At 39.0% G+C, this 17855-nt stretch overlaps 1 protein-coding gene across 3 annotated transcripts in view; it reads right to left on the bottom strand.

Annotated features, from left to right (window-relative positions):
• ARHGAP6 (Rho GTPase activating protein 6) overlaps positions 1-17855 on the bottom strand; it is a 515359-nt gene that overhangs the window by 40710 nt on the left and 456794 nt on the right. For all 3 annotated transcript variants that reach the window (XM_011994872.1, XM_011994873.1, XM_011994874.1), the window contains exons 4-8: positions 10795-11051; positions 8308-8503; positions 4151-4206; positions 1464-1614; positions 265-413 (exon numbers count right to left, since the gene is read on the bottom strand). In XM_011994872.1, the coding sequence (XP_011850262.1) occupies positions 265-413; positions 1464-1614; positions 4151-4206; positions 8308-8503; positions 10795-11051 (809 nt within the window). The remainder of the gene's footprint in view (positions 1-264; positions 414-1463; positions 1615-4150; positions 4207-8307; positions 8504-10794; positions 11052-17855) is intronic.

Below are 17855 nucleotides of genomic sequence, written 5' to 3'. Positions count from 1 at the left end.
CTTGAGTAAAGCCTCATCATGGAAAATGACAGCCTCATTTGGAAGTATACTTGAAACTTATAAGGAGACTCATGGCCCATGCACTCTTAGGAACTGTCCCTCCAGAGAAGGCCCTGCATTAGTCTCTTCCTACAGAGACAGCTAGGTTGGAGAAGGGGAGATGTCATTACCTCCAGGCAAAATGTTTGGCCATTTTGGTGGTATGTCCTTTTAAAATAGGGGAGAGGAAGAGTCACAGTGTCTATGGCAGCAAAGGCGTCTTACCTCTTGCCCGTCTTTGCTGATGTTGTCATCGGCATGCCTGGCAACGATGGAGAGGAACTGTAGGAGGCGGTGGAGGGTGTCACAATTGCAGGGAGGTAGAAGGTATATGAGGAGCTGCAAGGTGCCCAGCTGTTCCTCTGGCTCCAATACTAAGCAAGGCAAAAAGAGGTACTCAAATAAAAGGGGAGCCCATACCATTCAGGCACAGAGGAAAGGCCTCCTCTCAATTGTCTTAAGAAAGGGATTATCAAGGCAAGTCCCATTTCATGCCTTCACTCATTTGCCCATTGCTTTAGCAATTTACCAGCAAGATTCTATGAAATATATAAAGCCAAATTAGACCTGGAGAAGTGTAATATCTAGAAAAATAACTGTAATCCAGGTTAAAATAAAAGGTAACTCAATTTCCCTTACTTTCTTCTCCCCCCTTCCCTGGCATTACTCATCACCTAGTTTAAGGATTCCAGTCTTCCATTTTTGGTAAATATTTATTAACAATGGCTGAAAATTGGTGAACATTCTGAAATTTGAGTTTATAATGAATTTAAGGCTCTTTTCTGTTGAGCAATTCACAAGAGACAGATATTTTGTTGGCAATAACCATGATACAGCAAAGACAATGTATTCTCTCTCTGTTGTGATCCTATTGGAATTGTAGCATTGGAGGAAGAAATGTATGGAGGCTGACCCAGGTTTGGCCTATCTCTCCTCTACCTCCTCCTTTTTTTTCTTCTTCATAGGATCTGTAGCTACAGCCCAGAAGCAGCTATGTTGAAAACCCTGGCACTGGGCTATGACATCTTGCTTCCCCTGGAATGTTGCTTTCCTCCTTTCTCACTCTGGGTTCCCATAGTTCCCTCCTTCTTCGCACTAGAAACACAAACTCATTTTTAGGCACAGACTCAATGTGAACTCTTGTTGGTACTCTAAGCACTAACTCATAGCACTTTCTACTTTTCTTGGGTCATTTGAAAGTATCTCAAATTCTTCTTGGTTATTTCCATTTGTTTTATTGCAACTTTCTTCTTGCTAATTATTCCCAGGGTAAATCTGAGAAATTCCCCCAAATAGCTCACTCTTTAGAGATTGATAAATAAGGACAAAAAATTATCAGGAAACATATGCATAAAGTTATGATGAATGAGTTGGACATCTTAGTATTCCAGGGCCACTTTCCCACATATGACTGTATTACGCACAGAGAGTGTTGATGAAAGCTGTGTACAGCTCCCTGGTGAGAAGGGGGTCCGGCATGTCCCTCAGGAACTCTTTGAGCAAGGCTGCCACATCATGAACACTGTGCTCCTCCTCCAGAGAGACATCAATCCCACGGTCAAATTCCTCACGTAACTGGAAAAACAACGGTTCGAGTGGCAGTCACGTAACACCATACCTCAATGTGCAGTGCCCAGCAAAAGAAGTGCTGTGACATGTAGTATCTGGAGTTAAGTCTGCACAGACCCCAAGAAGGAGAAGCAAACAACATCCTCACCTTGATCTGCTGAGTTTACACAGTCCAGTTACGAATATATATATATGTGTATATGTGTATATATGTGCATATGTGTATATATGTATATATATATAAAAGCACTAAATAAAACTATCTGTGGATTTATTGTTAATGATGTATGCAGAATGGCTTAGTAATGACAAGCAGGTTAGGAGGAACACCTAAGAGGTGGAAGACAATTTAGGTCAACTATAAATGTGGGAGGGAGGAATTAATCTATTACACAGCGTTTCTGTGTGTCACCAATTCTGCCATGTTTGAATGTTGATATTTTACTGAATCACTCAACAAGAAAGCAAAGAGATTTTTTTTTCCTGCACAAATGAAATTAAGAGCCCTGATAAGAGATTTATGACTAAGACTTAAAAGATGATAATAACTAAATAAAAGCTGTCTTAGATTTGTCAAAGTAGTCTTATTAACAATTACCAGAAGGATTTCCTGCCTTAATCATTATATTAGGTCTATTATCACTTACAGCAGCAAGAAAACACAGTGGCAAGAGAGTAATAACTCCACACCCTACTTTTATCTGTAGCATCTCAACTTTTCTTATGCATTGTTCTCTGCTGTAGAAATAATTATGTAAGTTCATAAACCTACACTATGCAACAAACTTCTCTAAGAGTTCATTTGTTTTTCAATCTTTCATCCATCCATTAATTCAACAAAGATTACTACACATTTCCTGTGTCAGACCCTGTTACAAGCCCACAAAATACACTAGTGAATAAAGAGGCAAAGTCCATCTAGAGAAACAAGGTGATAAGCAGGTAATCCCACAAATAATTCACTCTTAACATTGTGGTTAGTGATCTAAGGAAAAAGTGCAGGGTGCATAAGGGGTTATATAATAAAGTAAAATGATGAGTGAGTTAGGGCATATTTCATACTTGAAATCTACTTCTAAGTAAACACTGATTATATTTTTATTGGGTAATCCTTAAATACAACTCCATGCAAAGGTTTCCCCTTTAATGGATCCAGATATAACTGATGAGTAATTTCTGGCACTCGCTACCTGTCCACCTGATGAGAATGAATACCCATCACTGTCCTGAACTACTCATTGATTCCAGACAACACGCCATCAGCGTGTGTCTGGCAGCCAAAACAAAGAAGGCTTCCACTGGCACTCCTCCAACTTGTGATCATTCAAACACACCATGCTTCTTTTCCGACCATACATGCAGGCAGAAAGAATGGAACATGCAAAGAGCTTGGCCTATGAAGTTAATGGTGACTGGTTAAATTGTGTAATCTTGAATTATGTTTCTTAATCTCTCTGAGCCTTGACAGAAGTGGGTCAAAGAGGCTACTGTCACAGCTGGTTGGCAGATTCAATGAGATAATATTTGTAAAAATATTCTGCAATCCTGCACAGGTGAGAGGCCTATGAAATATTACCATACTATCTTCCTGCAAGTTCTGTTATGAAACATTAAATGTTGATCCATTTAATGTTGTTTCTTGTGTGACTATTAAGAATAAAAACCAACCAACCAATCAGAAAACATATTTCCATTGAAAGCCTTTTTTGTCTTGACAAAAAAAGATAGATGAAGTATTTATTTCAATTACTTTCAATAATATGAACAAATATCATTTCTTCAGCTTCTTCCAACTAAAATTTGTTTTCATTTGAATTCATTTTTGAGTTGCTGAGTTCCTTATTTCCTTCCATTGAAAACAACAGGAAGAAAATAATGCTTTAATTTTCCTTCACCAACAAATGAACTCTTTTCCCAAAGGATGGTTTGCCTTTTATGAAGCCATCATGAACACAAATACCTGCCTCATCACAGGAACCTATTGTTGAAGGTCTAATATCAAACTTCAGTTGCAGGAATGTTGCACAGGGCTGAAGGAAACAAAGGAGCACAGTCCCTATGTGAAAAGCAAACTGGGGGTCAATGGTTCTATGGAAACTTCATAAGAATTATTTATTTTTGATAAAGTAAAGCTATAAAAATAGCATCTTATGTGAAGGGAATGTTAATGGCATTTTTCATATCACATTTTAGTAAAAATGGGTGCTACATGCAATTTTTTTATCATTTATTGATTGGTCACTCTGAATTTCCTGCTTTTGCAATTTTCAATAAGATGTTTATAAATTAGTTTTGTTTGGCTGCACATGGCACAGATACATCCAGACGTTTTGCTTTCAAGTGTTTGATCCTAACTGTAACAACATTTCTGAGTTGTTGCCTTTTACCTCCTGGAATTCAATTATATTATAATAACTTGGAGGGTAAAAAAAAAAAAAAAAAAAAAGATGATCAAATGGAATTTGTATAAACTTGAACTTTGCAAAAGGTAATTCAACTGAAAGTCATGTGAAACAAAATATAGTCTTTACTTTTCACTTACTTGTCTCACTCTCTTTTTTGAGCTTCCAACTCGGAATATCCCCACCGTCTGGAGGCCTGCAAATAAGCAAACAAAATCAACAGTCTTGTTTTATGACTTGAGACTCTGGAGGAAATCAAAATAGAGAGCAGAATGCCAGCACAGTGCCATAACGTGCAGAGCAATAGTAACTTGACAGCATACAGTAACACTTCTTTCATCTCACACTACTTCTATTTTCCAGATACTTAAAGGTCAGCCCTTTACGCACCAGAATTTTACGTTAAATGTTTCTGATCAAATATTTTTCATGTGATATTTTATATTTCTAATCTTCTCCTTATCAGAGAAAATGAGCTTTTTTTCATTATTCAGAATTATTACCTAAACACACATTTTATAGGGATTCTAGCTCTTTACCAATTTCTAAAAGATATTTCTCGTTTGTCTGATCATAATTAAAGTGTGCTTCTTAAAGAAAATCTGGAAAATGCAGAAAAATGTAAAAATAATATACTTTTAGAAATACCTGATGTAGAAATAATCACTCTTTTCTTTTTCTCCTCCCTTCCTCCCTCCCTCCCTCCCTCTTTTCCTTCCTTCCTTCCTTCTTTTTTTTTTGAGAGAGGGTCTCACTTTGTTGTCCAGGCTGGAATACAGTGGCGTGATTATGGCTCACTGCAGCCTTGACCTCCTGGGCTCCAGTGATTCTCCCACCTTGGTGTCCAGAGTAGCTGGTACTACCAGCACATGCCTCCATGCCTCCATGCCTGACTAATTTTTGTATTTTTTGGAGAGACAGGGTTTTGCCATGCTGCCCAGGCTCAAGCTCAACTCCTGGGCTGAAGTGATCCACCTGCCTCGACATCCCAAATTGCTGAGATTACAGGTGTGAGTCACCGTGCCTAGCTAATCTTTCATTTTTTAAAATCCAGCCTTTTCTACATGAATGTAGGTATTTTTACATAGTTGAGATAACGCTGCATATATATATATATATATATATATATATATGAAATATCTATTGACAGAATGTTACTCCCTTCCCTCACTATCATGTCACATGAATTTTCACTCATGCTAGTAACAATTCCTTGGAAATGTCACTTAAAAGGGATAAAAGACTACCAGTTTGGTATAGTGTATATTGCTCAGGTGGTGGGTGCACCAAAATCTCACAAACCACCACTAAAGAACTTACTCGTGTAACCAAATACCACCTGTTCCCCCAAAATCTATGGAAATATAAAAAAGATGCAAAATATTCTATTGTATGAATGGGCCATAATTTACTCCATATTCCCCTCTGAATGGTGCACAGGTCCCCAAAATATACATGCTTATTTTGCTATTATAAATGACCCTATTGTGAACAACTCTGTGCACATGTTTTTGTTCACATTTCTGATTGCTTTTACTAGGATCATGTCCTAGATGTGAAAAATACAGTGTCAGTGCTGAGGTTGAGAAACTCAGTTCTAAAAAATTAGGTCTCTTAAAAACACAAGTAATTTCACTATAATATACTATAAATGTCAACAATAGTTCCTTAATGCATTAAATTTCCAGTCAACATCCACATAAGGGTCACACACTGTGATACAGTCGATGTGCCTTTTAGTCTCTTAATCTGTGTTTCCTCCCTCTGTTTCCCTTTTCCTTATAATTGGTTTGGTGAAGAAATCTCAGCTATTTCCTACTGTAGATCTTCATATTGTTTGGATTTGGACACTCCATGGTGTCATTTGTATGTTCTTCTCTCCCCTTTATTTTCTGTAAAGAGATAGCTAGAGCCAGAGATTACTCTGATTGCGGTGTGATTTTATAGGGCAAGAATACTTCACAAAAAGTATTGTGTACTTCCTTTGGGAGCATGAAGTGTCTGAATGGTTCTCCTTTTTCTATGCCGGTCATTAATCATTGCCATTGATGAGCATCGTGTATATTCTTTCACTGGTGGCTCATTTTATCTTCATTTGGGACAATCAATGATGAGAGTGATGGGATATTGGAGCTGCTAACAGCCATTTGAAGCCACATGAAGAGAGCTGGTCTGAGAGTAAAGCCAGCAGAGGACACTCATGACATCATTTGAATCCTGGATCCAGCTGTGCCTAAATCTAGATCAGTCTCCCAGTATATAAAGATTGTTGTTGTTATTTGGGGGAGGTCACTTTGCTTAATCTAGTTTTATCTGGGTTCCTTTCTCTTGCCACTGAAAAATTTATGACTAGTACAATATATAATTAAATCAGAAAGAATTGTATTTTTTAGATACAGAATTGGGGTCTTGCTATATTACCCTGGCTGGTCTCAAACTCCCAGGCTCAAGTGATCTTCTTGCCTTGGCCTCCCAAAGTGTTGGGATTACAGGCTTGAGCCACGGTGCTCAGCCTTAAATCTTTGTAACATTATTTCTTTACATCCAGAAACAAAGTAAACATCTCAATTTCTTTTAGTTCTGTTTTCTATCTCTTGGTAGAAAGAGAATAGTCCCACCTGTGTAGAAAATGTCCTTATGTGATATCATGCTGCTGTAGAAATTTCAATTATTCAGAAACCATGTGAAAATAAAAAAATACATGCAGCCAAAATTAAAATTACTGCGACCTGCTATTAAAGTTTTCTATTTCATACATAGAAGATTCATTCGGTTCATTCAGAGTCTATTTCTCTCTATATAATAATATATGCCAGGCACTATTCTAAGTACTGTATGCACATTAATTAATTGAATCATTGCACAACTTTTGAGGTGGGTACTTATGTTCATTTTGCAGATGAAGAAATATAATTCTGTATTTTATTTTAAATAGTGTGATTATCCTGTTTTCAAGCTCCCAAAGTGATAGAAGCAATAAATTAGGCAATTTCATTATTGTGCAAACATCATAGAGTGTACATACACAATCCTAGATGGTATAGCCTACTATACACCTAGGCTATATGGTAGAGCCTAGTGCTCCTACACTACTAACCTGTATAGCATGTGACCGTGCTGAATACTATAGGCAACTGTAACAAAATCTTAGGTATTTGTGTATCTAAATATAGAAAAGGTACAGTAAAAATACAGTATTATAACCTTATGCAATCCCCATTGCCTATGCAGTCCATCACTGAGGGAAATGTCATTATGTGGTGCATGACGGTGTGTGTGTGTTTGTGTGTAGAGAAAGAGACGTACGTTCAAGGTACATAGGTAATACACAGGCATGTGAAAGATAAGGTAAAAAAACATAAAAGAACCTACACTTAAAATTTTGTATAAACAAATTTATTAGGTCATCCATATGTTATCCTGTGATTTCCTTTATAATGAATTAAGAAATTGAGATATATCCTTAACAAATTTTAAATAAAGTTCCATTTTTATTAGAAGGAAACAGATGAGAATGTTAATAGTAGTTATGTCTATATGGTAGCCTCAGAATTTTCTTTGCTTTCACATTTACTTTATTACAATGAGCATATTATTTTTATAGTAAAAAAGTAATTAAACTTTTCCCATGTACATAACACACATGCTAACACTACAGCAAACAAATTTAGTTTATGAAAATGGCAGTTTAATAAGCCAGAAGTCTAAATTTCAGAAAAATTTTTAAAGAACTGTATATCATTCTTAAGTCAACTTAGTAACTGGAATTGAGTTGCAAAGGGTGACTTGGAGAAATTTTAAGTGGACAGCTTCCACAAAAATGCAAATGGCAATATATAAACCTGTTGTCAAAAATGATGTATTTTCTATTAAAAAAAACTGGGGAATCATCACTTAAGTTGAACTCTTACTTTTTAAAGGAACCCTTGTGAGTAACCTCCTAGGCTACTTTTATGTATAAACAATAAAAGTGGCTCTGGTCTGTTTGAAAGAGGTTCTAGTGACAAACCCAGCCCAACCGACCTGATCCTTCACTAAATTGCTTGGCCTCCAAAGTCACTTTTGAGGACTACTGGGAGCGAAGCAGTCTGAATATCATCAAGTTGATTCACCCCCTCCTCCAATCTTGTTTAGCCCCACAATCTCTTAAACAAACACTCACATCTGTATACTTTCACACAGGAAATTTCAGTTCAGAGCTTGATCAGATGAACACAGAATTGACATTGGGTACTTCAATGAATGATGCTTGAATAAATGAAAGTCCTTAGTACTTTAGACAGACAAGTCTACTTACCATGTTTTTCTAGATGCTGACAGCAGCTGTCCACCAGCCTAGGGACCTGTCTGTAAATAGGATTCAGACTGAGTTTCTTATCTCTGGCTTTTTCTTTTTTACTTTGAGCCTCAGCAGGCAAGGAAAGTTGTAAAGCTTCTAGTAGTCGAGACTGATTGTCATCAAGATCCGTGATAGAATCCACTGACATGGCACCCTGCAAGTGACACAGAGCTGTGAACATAAAGTACAGATAGCCAAAAAACCCAGCTGCCCCCAGATGCTAACCAATACATACTTTTGCTCATGACTCTTTATCACACTTGAAATAATATTGCTTGATTTCTTTAATTGTTCTGTTTGTACATTGAAAGAAAAAATATGCCTTTTGAAAAAGTTAGAAAACCTCTACAAGGTTTCCTCAAGCTAATAATGGCAGTTACAATTTCAACAATAGACAAAATTTTCCAAATGGAAGAACAAGCGATGGGAAACATATAATTAAAGTATTTTGGCCCAACCACTTCATTTCTTGAAACAAGAAAAAAATTACATACTCAATGAATGAAGGAGTCAGAGAAGTTTTGTAAATAAAAAACTCAACTATGGTTCTAGGAAGTAGAGTTTTAAAATATAATGATTCCATAAAACAGCCTGAGCTTAGTTTTCCTGAGAAACAGCACAAAGTGCTTTATTAGAGAGGTGGTCCTGGGAAACACCTATAGGGGAGGGGGAAAATGAGACAAGGAAGGAAAGGCAGCTGACGAAGGGAGCATTATCAAGTCTATTATCATTGTGGGCAACTGGAGTTCAATCTTTCTGGGGAGCTCTAGGAGACAGCTGTAGATCATGCACCTTAGAGCTATCCCTATGAAGTGAGAGAGCTGGGGTATTTATACACCAAGCCTCAGGAATCACTTCTTAAGGACAGCCTCTGGTGGGGGCAGAGAGATAATATTATCTCCTAAGTACTTACAGCCTGCCATTTGGATGGGCTGGGTGCCTCTGGCATCAGAGAAAGCCCTCAGCAAAGAAATAAGGTGTTGGCAGATGGAAGGTGAGCTGGCATGCTAGGAATGGTAAAGGGTCAGGGAAAGGGAGCAGGGAACCAATCGCATTTGCCACACCCATACTTGATGAAGCACTGAGAAAGCAGTTGGCTAGCCAGGCCTGGACAGAGGAGAGGGCATTTGGGAGAACAACTGCCTGAGCCCTACATTCCCAGAAAGCTAAAATTTAGAGTTTTAGTGTTATTGTTGTATGACAATACACAGTCTGAGACACAATGACAGAATTAGAAGAATAATTCCATCATGCAAATTCAGGCATTCCATAATTTTGTAATTTCTTCATTTTTAAACATAGTCAATACTGCAAAAACAGCAATGGATCAGGTCTCTCTCTACCTCGGACAAGCCCTGAATGTTAGGGGCTGATTGAAAAATGTGGGTTTTAAGTGGGAAGTGTCTGGAGTTTTAACTAGGGCAGTCTTCAACAGCTGGAGGTGGCAAAAATTTTGGGTCTCCACGTGACAGTGAAAAAAGGGAGAGAAGGTCAGGTGTGGTGGCTCATGCCTGTAAACCCAGCACTTTGGATCACTTGAGTTCGAAAGTTCAAGACCCGTCTGGGCAACACAGTGAGACCACATCTCTACTAAATAATAATAATAGCTAGGCGTGGTGGTGTGCATCTGTAGTCCCAGCTACTGGGGAGGCTGAGGCAGAAGGATCGCTTGAGCCCAGGAGATTGAAGCTGCAGTGAGCAGTGATCATGCCACTGCACTCCAGTCTGGGCAACAGAGCAAGACCCTGAGTCAAAAAATAAAAGATAAAAATAAAATGCAGATTTGTTTTTAAAAAGGGAGAGATCTTCCAGTGACCTGGAAGCTTTAGAGATGCTTATGAACCGACTCAGCCAATCACCAACCAGCTTGCCTGAACAATTCAAATAATAGCACAGTACCTAGAACATAGTACTTAACAACTGGTACCATATTGTTAGAGTATTTGAAAGAGGATATATAGAGGATTCTATGGTTCTGTTTGAGAAAAAGAAATGCTCCATTGATAAGGAAAAAGCTCATTGTTTAGGAAGACCCACCACCAATTCATTTGGCCAGACATGTTCTCAGACTGGTGATGAAGAAAGTATTAATAGCTAAAACACCGGGCCTTGCCCTCAAGCCTCACAGTCTAGTGGGCATGTATGGCAAGACTGACAGATTACAAGAGACCAGAATCAATGGTGATATTGTCGAATGTTTAGGAGAGCATGCAGCACAGATGTGACAAAGGAGGGACACCAACAGCTTCAAGAGGAGTCAGGACAAGGTCTGAGGCTATGCAAGGTGCCACATGCCCAGTGCACATTCTTCATTAATGGAGTTTGTTGACAGACACCTGAACACCAACTACATATCCAGTTTTCACATGAACAAAAAGTCAAAGAATAACTGTACATCTTCAGTTTTCCTAGCACTGGTGTCAGAGCAAATACTGGCCACCTTACCCTCCTCCTAGCCCGAGGAGCCGGTTCCGGGGTGTTTGGGGACGTTGACTCATTTGGTGTTTCTGAGGTTGAGCTGAGAGATGAGTTACTGCTTGAGAGTTCTTTGTTTTGTCTTTTATTTCCAAATGGGAGGAGGGAAGCCACAAAGTCAGATGCATCTTTCTGCTCATCCCTCTGCAAGTCCTGCTTGAGTTTATAGGCCCTGTCATTCGCAATGACTTGGGATAAGGGCATTCCAAATGCCTGCGGGATGAATTCTGGAATCAAAAAACAGACATTCACTTTCAGAGACTGACTGGACCAGTGAACACTCTCATTTATGTTTCAGACCTAAGTAAGGACAGACATGTTCAAAGGAATGTTTTCTGAAGAATTGACTCATCGATCAAAATAAAAAGGTGACATTTGTGTTAATCAGAATGGCCCAAGTTTCCATTTCAATAAAGAAAACTAGTATTTATAAACACACATCTTAGACATCTAGGTCTCTAGTTTTTCTCCATGTCTCAAGTCTATACATTCATTCAACAGGCATTTATTGATTGCGCACTACGTGCCACAACAAGCTAGGCAATGGGAAGCACAAAGCTTATAAAAGATACAATCCTTTCTCCTGAGGTGTTCAGAGTATGGGTTGGGGTGAAGAAGTGAATAATCAGAAATGCAAATCATGGTAACAGACTGACTATTAGGTGTTATAATAGAGAGATGCATGAAGCTAAGGCTGAAATTTAGTCAACTGAATACACTTTGAGGTTCCCAGCAAGAATAACCTGACAGGCAGAGGAGCAGCTTGGGAACTGCTTGGGAAGGAGTCTGCTCTGTTTTCGTTGTGTTCCTTATCCCCACATTCTATTTCCAGCCAGCTAGGTTGGGGCTGTCACTCTCGTGATCTACACTCAAGCCATTCTACTGGCCACATGCAGAGTGGACTCAGCCACTAAATATCTCGTGGGAGGCCCAGGAAACAATTTGTTAAATCCTTTAGTAAGGAGAATTTGGGGAAAGGGGCATAGTGCAGAAATCGATGGCTTTATTTGGAGACATACATAGATTTCCTTTCTGAATTTCTGTCATAAATCTGTTTGTATACACATACCTTGGATCCTTAGGGCCAGGAGTTTTATTGGCAATATTTTAGATTCATGCTGAAAGGCACTAATAATGTAATCAGATGTATTATTCTTTTTAGACTACAAATTAGGTCTCCTAGCAGCAGTAAGTTGGAATCTAACCTCTCCATTGTTTTTAGAAGCCCTATGAATGAAACTAAAATGATCAAGGGAAAATAATTCTAAGGTTGGTTGTTCTTTTGAAAGAAAAAGCTAACATTAAATTAGGTAGAAAGATACTTTAAAAAGTTTTCCTCCTTGATCCATGGCAACATTTCGAACACCACTGGGCTAATGACCAAGTCTACATTAAAAGCAGAAATGTTACTTGAAAAGCCTGCACCTCTGGTTCTATAAAAGCATGCAATTTATTTTGAAGTAAAAAATCAAGACTTTAGTATTTCGAGATTTTCAGAGGATGCTTGCCATTCTTTAGCAAAAAGCTAGGTGATATATGGTAATAAAAAATAATTAGGTACTTCTCCTTTGAGTGATCAATTTAGACAGTGTAGTGAGGTATAATTCTCACTATTGATAATAGGCTGTGTCTACTACTAGCAAAACCTCCTGTTATGTACCCTGAGGAGATGCACGCGTGCGTGCGCGCACACACACACACACACACACACATAGATATAATTTTGTCTGTAGAAACGATCAAATATTACTTTTAAAAGGTTGGAAAAGTCTGGAAACGTGGATGGTGAGGCTGACAACTACATGAAATAACAGAGGGCATAATAAGAGTGAAAAGAACATTGATAAATGTAGCAAGTGACACATCTGCTTAGGTGGGCATATGCATGGCAGGGATTTACTATAAGATGGGGACTACTGAGCCCTTTCCCAGTCATTTTTTCCATCTAAGGAAAACCAACCAGACTAGTTTAGAGACTTCTTATACCTCTGGTGCAGATCCTCCCCACCAGCAAATAATTCTGCCTTGTTTCAGGAGAAGAGCAACCAGCAGATGCAAAGGCTCCAACTCTTCACGCCTGCTGTACCTGTGCCCTACACCACCTCCCTTTGCATGATATGTAGGTGTGACTTGGCATCCTGCCAGCCTTTCTGCCTCTCCCTGGTTCCCATGCTCTCCCACCTGTCATTCAACTATGGATAAGTTTAAACCATGGATAATGGTATACTGCACTCAAGAGCTCAAAAAAATTATCCAATACTCTTCGAGTATAAATAGGGTTCAGCAATTATTTTCTGTAAAGGGCAAGATAGCAAATATTTTAGGCTTTGTGGATATGGCTGGGGCTTAGAATGGCTAGGATGCAAAATGATAGGGTGCTCGCATTCAGCGTGGGGCAAGCGCAGAGTCAGCATGCAGACTGAGCATTTCCTTCAATTCTGTGGCCTAGGTGCTCAATTTGCCTCACTCCAGCCTCCACCCTGTTGGCAGGCTGCACAGTCTTTGTGGTAGCTACTCAACCTGCCAGTCTAGCAGGAAAGCAGCCACAGACAGTAAGTAAATAAATGGGCATGGCTGTGTTCTAGTAAAGCTTTATTTACAAAGACAGCTGGTGGGCCACCCCTGCTATAAATTACATCTTCTTGTGCCTGTATCTTCAACCTCTTTTTTTCTACTATTTTTTTACTACATATATTCAAGCAGCTACTTCTTAAAAAAAATAAATAACCCTCGACCCACTCTTTTCTTTTCTCCATGGTTTACCCCCTCTCCTTTTGCCACAGTTAAAATTCTCTAAAGTGTTCCCTTTACTTTCTGGCCTATAACTTTCTCACCTACCACTCTTTCCTCACTTCATCCTGTCTAGCTGATACCTCCATTAGATTCTAAAGCAGCTCCCTCTAAGTCATTGCTGTCTTCAGGGTCATTAAATTCAGTGTTTTTGACAGCTCTGTTTCATTTGCCCTTTTGTCATCCTTTAACCCTGATTGCCATTTCCTGAAATGCTCCCTGTCCTTTGCATCTTGGATATACTAACTGGGTTTTTCTCTACCTCTCTGGCTACATTCTTGCCCCTTTTTCTGGCTTATCATCTTCTACCTGGGTTTTCAGTGTGGAAGGTCCTCAGAGCTCAATCTTAACCCTCCTCATCACTCTTGTCTCTCTATGTAAGTAACAGCATGATACCCATAACTTAAACTTCCATCCATACACATTTCACACCTTATTGCTACCTCTAGCTCAGACTCCTTCTTTGAGCACTAACCACTTCTTCCACCTTCTTATCTGGATGTCCCAAAGGCATTTCTTACTCTTCGTCTTCCCTTACAAGGTCTTACTCAGATTTCCAAAAGTTTGCCTGTTCTTCATGTGGGAGAACCAGAAATCTGAGAGTCATCCTTGATACTTCATTCCTTCTTACATCCCATTTTCACTCCATCATCAAATCTTTATCATGTCACTTTCACATTATCTCTTTTTTCCATTCACTTCTCTCCACTTCCACCATCACTCCCACCCTAGTCTAAGGTACCATTATCTTTCTCCTGAACTTTCAAATCAAAAGTCATGCTGTGGCCCAGTACTGTGTGAGCTGGCCCCTTCCTAACCTTCTCAGAAACCACACACTCCCTGGTTCTTTCCTCTCTTCTTATCCTAGAAGTACTACTACTCAATGACAACATTCAATATATGTTCTTTGATAATTTCTGCATAGTGATATCTGATAACTTGACTGTTCTGCTATTTAATATGGAGCAAAATTAAAAGTTGTATGAGCTATTTGTACCTAGTGTTACTTCACAGCTCACATACAGTGACATACCTAGACAGTGAGGAAAATAAAACATGATACAATATGATTTCACCATAAAGAACGGTGCCAGAACTGAACTCTTTCCAGATACACATATGTATGTGGATACATATATGGCATAATCTGAAAATATCCTGGCAAGGGTTGTTGGGGGTACAATCTCCCAGAGTTACATCATAGTAAAACCTATTCCCCATGTGCTCAGTTTAGAAAGCCCATTAATAAAACAAAGTAGCTATTTTTAAAATTACTTAATTTTAAAATTACTTTTGACACAGAAAGAAATTTTCAGAAGTTCTGAAAATTTTAAAAACTCTTTTGGTTGTCAAGAAATATAACTAAGAGAAATTAAGGACTTGGAATTATTCTGTATGAAAATATGTTTTCTGATTAGTGTCAATCTTGAATTAGTTTCCATATGTAAATCAGAAGTCACATGGGCACTGCTTAAGTGGCATGGGGAACATAGGAGTGTCACATGATCCGCTATATATCAAGGCAATTAAATAACATACAGGACATGATTCATTCTGATGAAATCAATTAATATGGTAGCATATCAACCGTTTATGAATCACTATTGGGAGAGCAATTCGATTCTAAAAGGCTGCTTCTGTTTATTTTTAGATTACCTAACTCAGGAGATCATTTAGTTTCCTGTTTTCCTTCTTTTACTCTTGGTTTCAAATGACCATTTTTCACATGTGCAGCTGTTACAAACCCAAATGCTAATATCCAACTGGAAGGAAATTATGTGAATAGATTACATCTGTGCCAGACTGGCACACCCCCCCACCTCATCCTCACACCCTGGTTCCCAGGACATCCATGCAATGACTCCCAGTGTTGACATGGACAGGGCTTTAAGTTCTGAAAAGATGCCATGTAATTAACCTTCACTTAAGCCTAGGTTACTTTGTTTTTAAACATTAAAGCTACTTAATTTTTTTTTTTTTTGGCACGAAGCCTGATATTTCCCCCTTAGTTGGGTGGGTGATACGTCTTTTCTTTGGAACCACCAGGACCTGCCTTCCTCTTCCCACTTAGCTACCTTTGAGGCAGTATAGAACATTTCAGTTTTCACTAAGCCTATGTAAATATGATTTAGTTTAAAAAATCTATAATGGCCCAGTATGTATTGTTCGATTACTTCCCTGGCCCTTCCTTCCATTTTAATTCAAATTCTTGCTTCCTGCTGCTTTGAATATATAATATATGTAAGCAAACATACATCTCCTTCTGTTGAGGGAACATCTCATCATTCTTTTGAGGAACCTCCTGCAAATATGCTCACTCTGCTTAGTCTAGCCAAATGGATACTTTCTGAAAAATCACCTAAAGTCCAGATTAGATGTATTTAAATCCCAATATCAATATCATCACCCTAGAATAAACCAAGTTTAAAAGAGAATACATTACTAATACCAACCTCAGTGATCCCTTTAATATGCTCTATACACATGGAAAATTGCTCTGATCTGGAGACGTAAAAGTGCTCTACTGCAGGAACAGAATGAGCAAAAACTCTAGTTTAAAAGAGCAATGCTGGCTATTAATATTTAGGTCATTACAAAAATAAGGGCACAAACATATCAACAATTAAATATAACACAATTTATCAGACTATAATAGGTAGCTGGACCACCCTTAGCCTTCATTATTCCAGCAGTAGATTCTGCTGTGACAGAACGTGCCCTGGTGAGTATCCTAGTTAATATGGATCAGAGTTCTCATCCTAGAAGTTGCACATTAGATGCTCTTAAAAACACCCATGCCTGAGGTATCCCTGCAGAACAATCAACTCAGACTCCCTGGGGTGGGGGTCTTGGACTTTTTAAAGGTCCACAAGTGATTCTATTGTGTAGTCAGGGGTGGGGATCACTGACACTTTCACCTTCTTTTTTCCAATTTGAGGTAAACATTTGAAATGTCTGAAGATATTTGGGTTGAGGGTGGTGTTACTGGCATCTAATGAGTAGAGGCCAGGGATGCTGCTAAACATCTCACAATCCACAGGATAGCCCCTACTCCAGATAATTATCCAGTCTAAAATGACAATAGTAGCCAGGTTGAGAAACCTCACTCCAAAGGAAGTAAAATAATGGTTTTCCATTCTTTAGAATTCTTCACTTTTTTTAGTCTAAAGAACCAAATGTCATGACTGTTCAAGATATAGGTGTAGAGACTGAGATCAATGGTATGGAATAGCTCTTGTCCAATACTGATCCCAATGCACTTTTTAATACCCTTGGTGTCATCGCCTTCCATTACTTTTAAGGCAGAAATTATATCATTATATAAAAGGACTCCAAGATGAGATGTGTATGGCTGTTCTCATTCAAGACTCATTGACTGTGTCACATAAAATGAAAATAAATGCATACATGGTACCATTTAGCAACCACTTCATAACAGACCATAAAAATAAGCAGCAAAAAGTGCGGTGGCTCACGCCTATAATCCCAGCACTTTGGGAGGCTGAGGCAGGCGGATCATGAGGTCAAGAGTTCAAGACCAGCCTGGCCAGCACGGTGAATTAGCCGGGCATGGTGGTGCGTGCCTGTAATCCCAGCTACTTGGGAGGCTGAGGCAGGAGAATTGCTTGAACCCAGGAGGTGGAGGTTGCAGTGAGCCGAGATTGTGCCAATGCACTCCAGCCTGGGTGACAGAGCAAGACTCTGTCTTGAAAAAAAAAAGGCACAAAAAATTGGACTGCATCAATGGGGCTCAAGTGTCCATTATGTGGGCTCAAAGAATATCAGTTTTAAATGACCATAAATACCTCTGAGAGAGTGGCTAAAGTTTTAGTTCCCTAAATAGACACACAAGGGGACACAAAACAGTATGATGAGAGTAAACAATTCCCAAAACATACGAAGCAAAAGATGAGTAGTATACTGTGATCTAACATAAAAATGCTAAGAATGCATTTGTCAATTTTGGCTTTTGTTGCCATTGCTTTTGGTGTTTTAGACGTGAAGTCCTTGCCCATGCCTATGTCCTGAATAGTATTACCTAGGTTTTCTTTTTTTTTTGAGACGGAGTCTCGCTCTGTCGCCCAGGCTGGAATGCAGTGGCCGGATCTCAGCTCACTGCAAGCTCCGCCTCCTGGGTTTGCGCCATTCTCCTGCCTCAGCCTCCCGAGTAGCTGGGACTACAGGTGCCTGCCACCTTGCCTGGCTAGTTTTTTGTATTTTTTAGTAGAGACGGGGTTTCA

This window comes from Mandrillus leucophaeus, unplaced genomic scaffold, assembly GCF_000951045.1.
Source record: "Mandrillus leucophaeus isolate KB7577 unplaced genomic scaffold, Mleu.le_1.0 Scaffold462, whole genome shotgun sequence".
Taxonomy (NCBI): Eukaryota; Metazoa; Chordata; class Mammalia; order Primates; family Cercopithecidae; genus Mandrillus; species Mandrillus leucophaeus.
The sequence above is the reverse complement of the archived record's forward strand: the minus strand, read 5'-3'. Positions and strand labels throughout refer to the sequence as shown.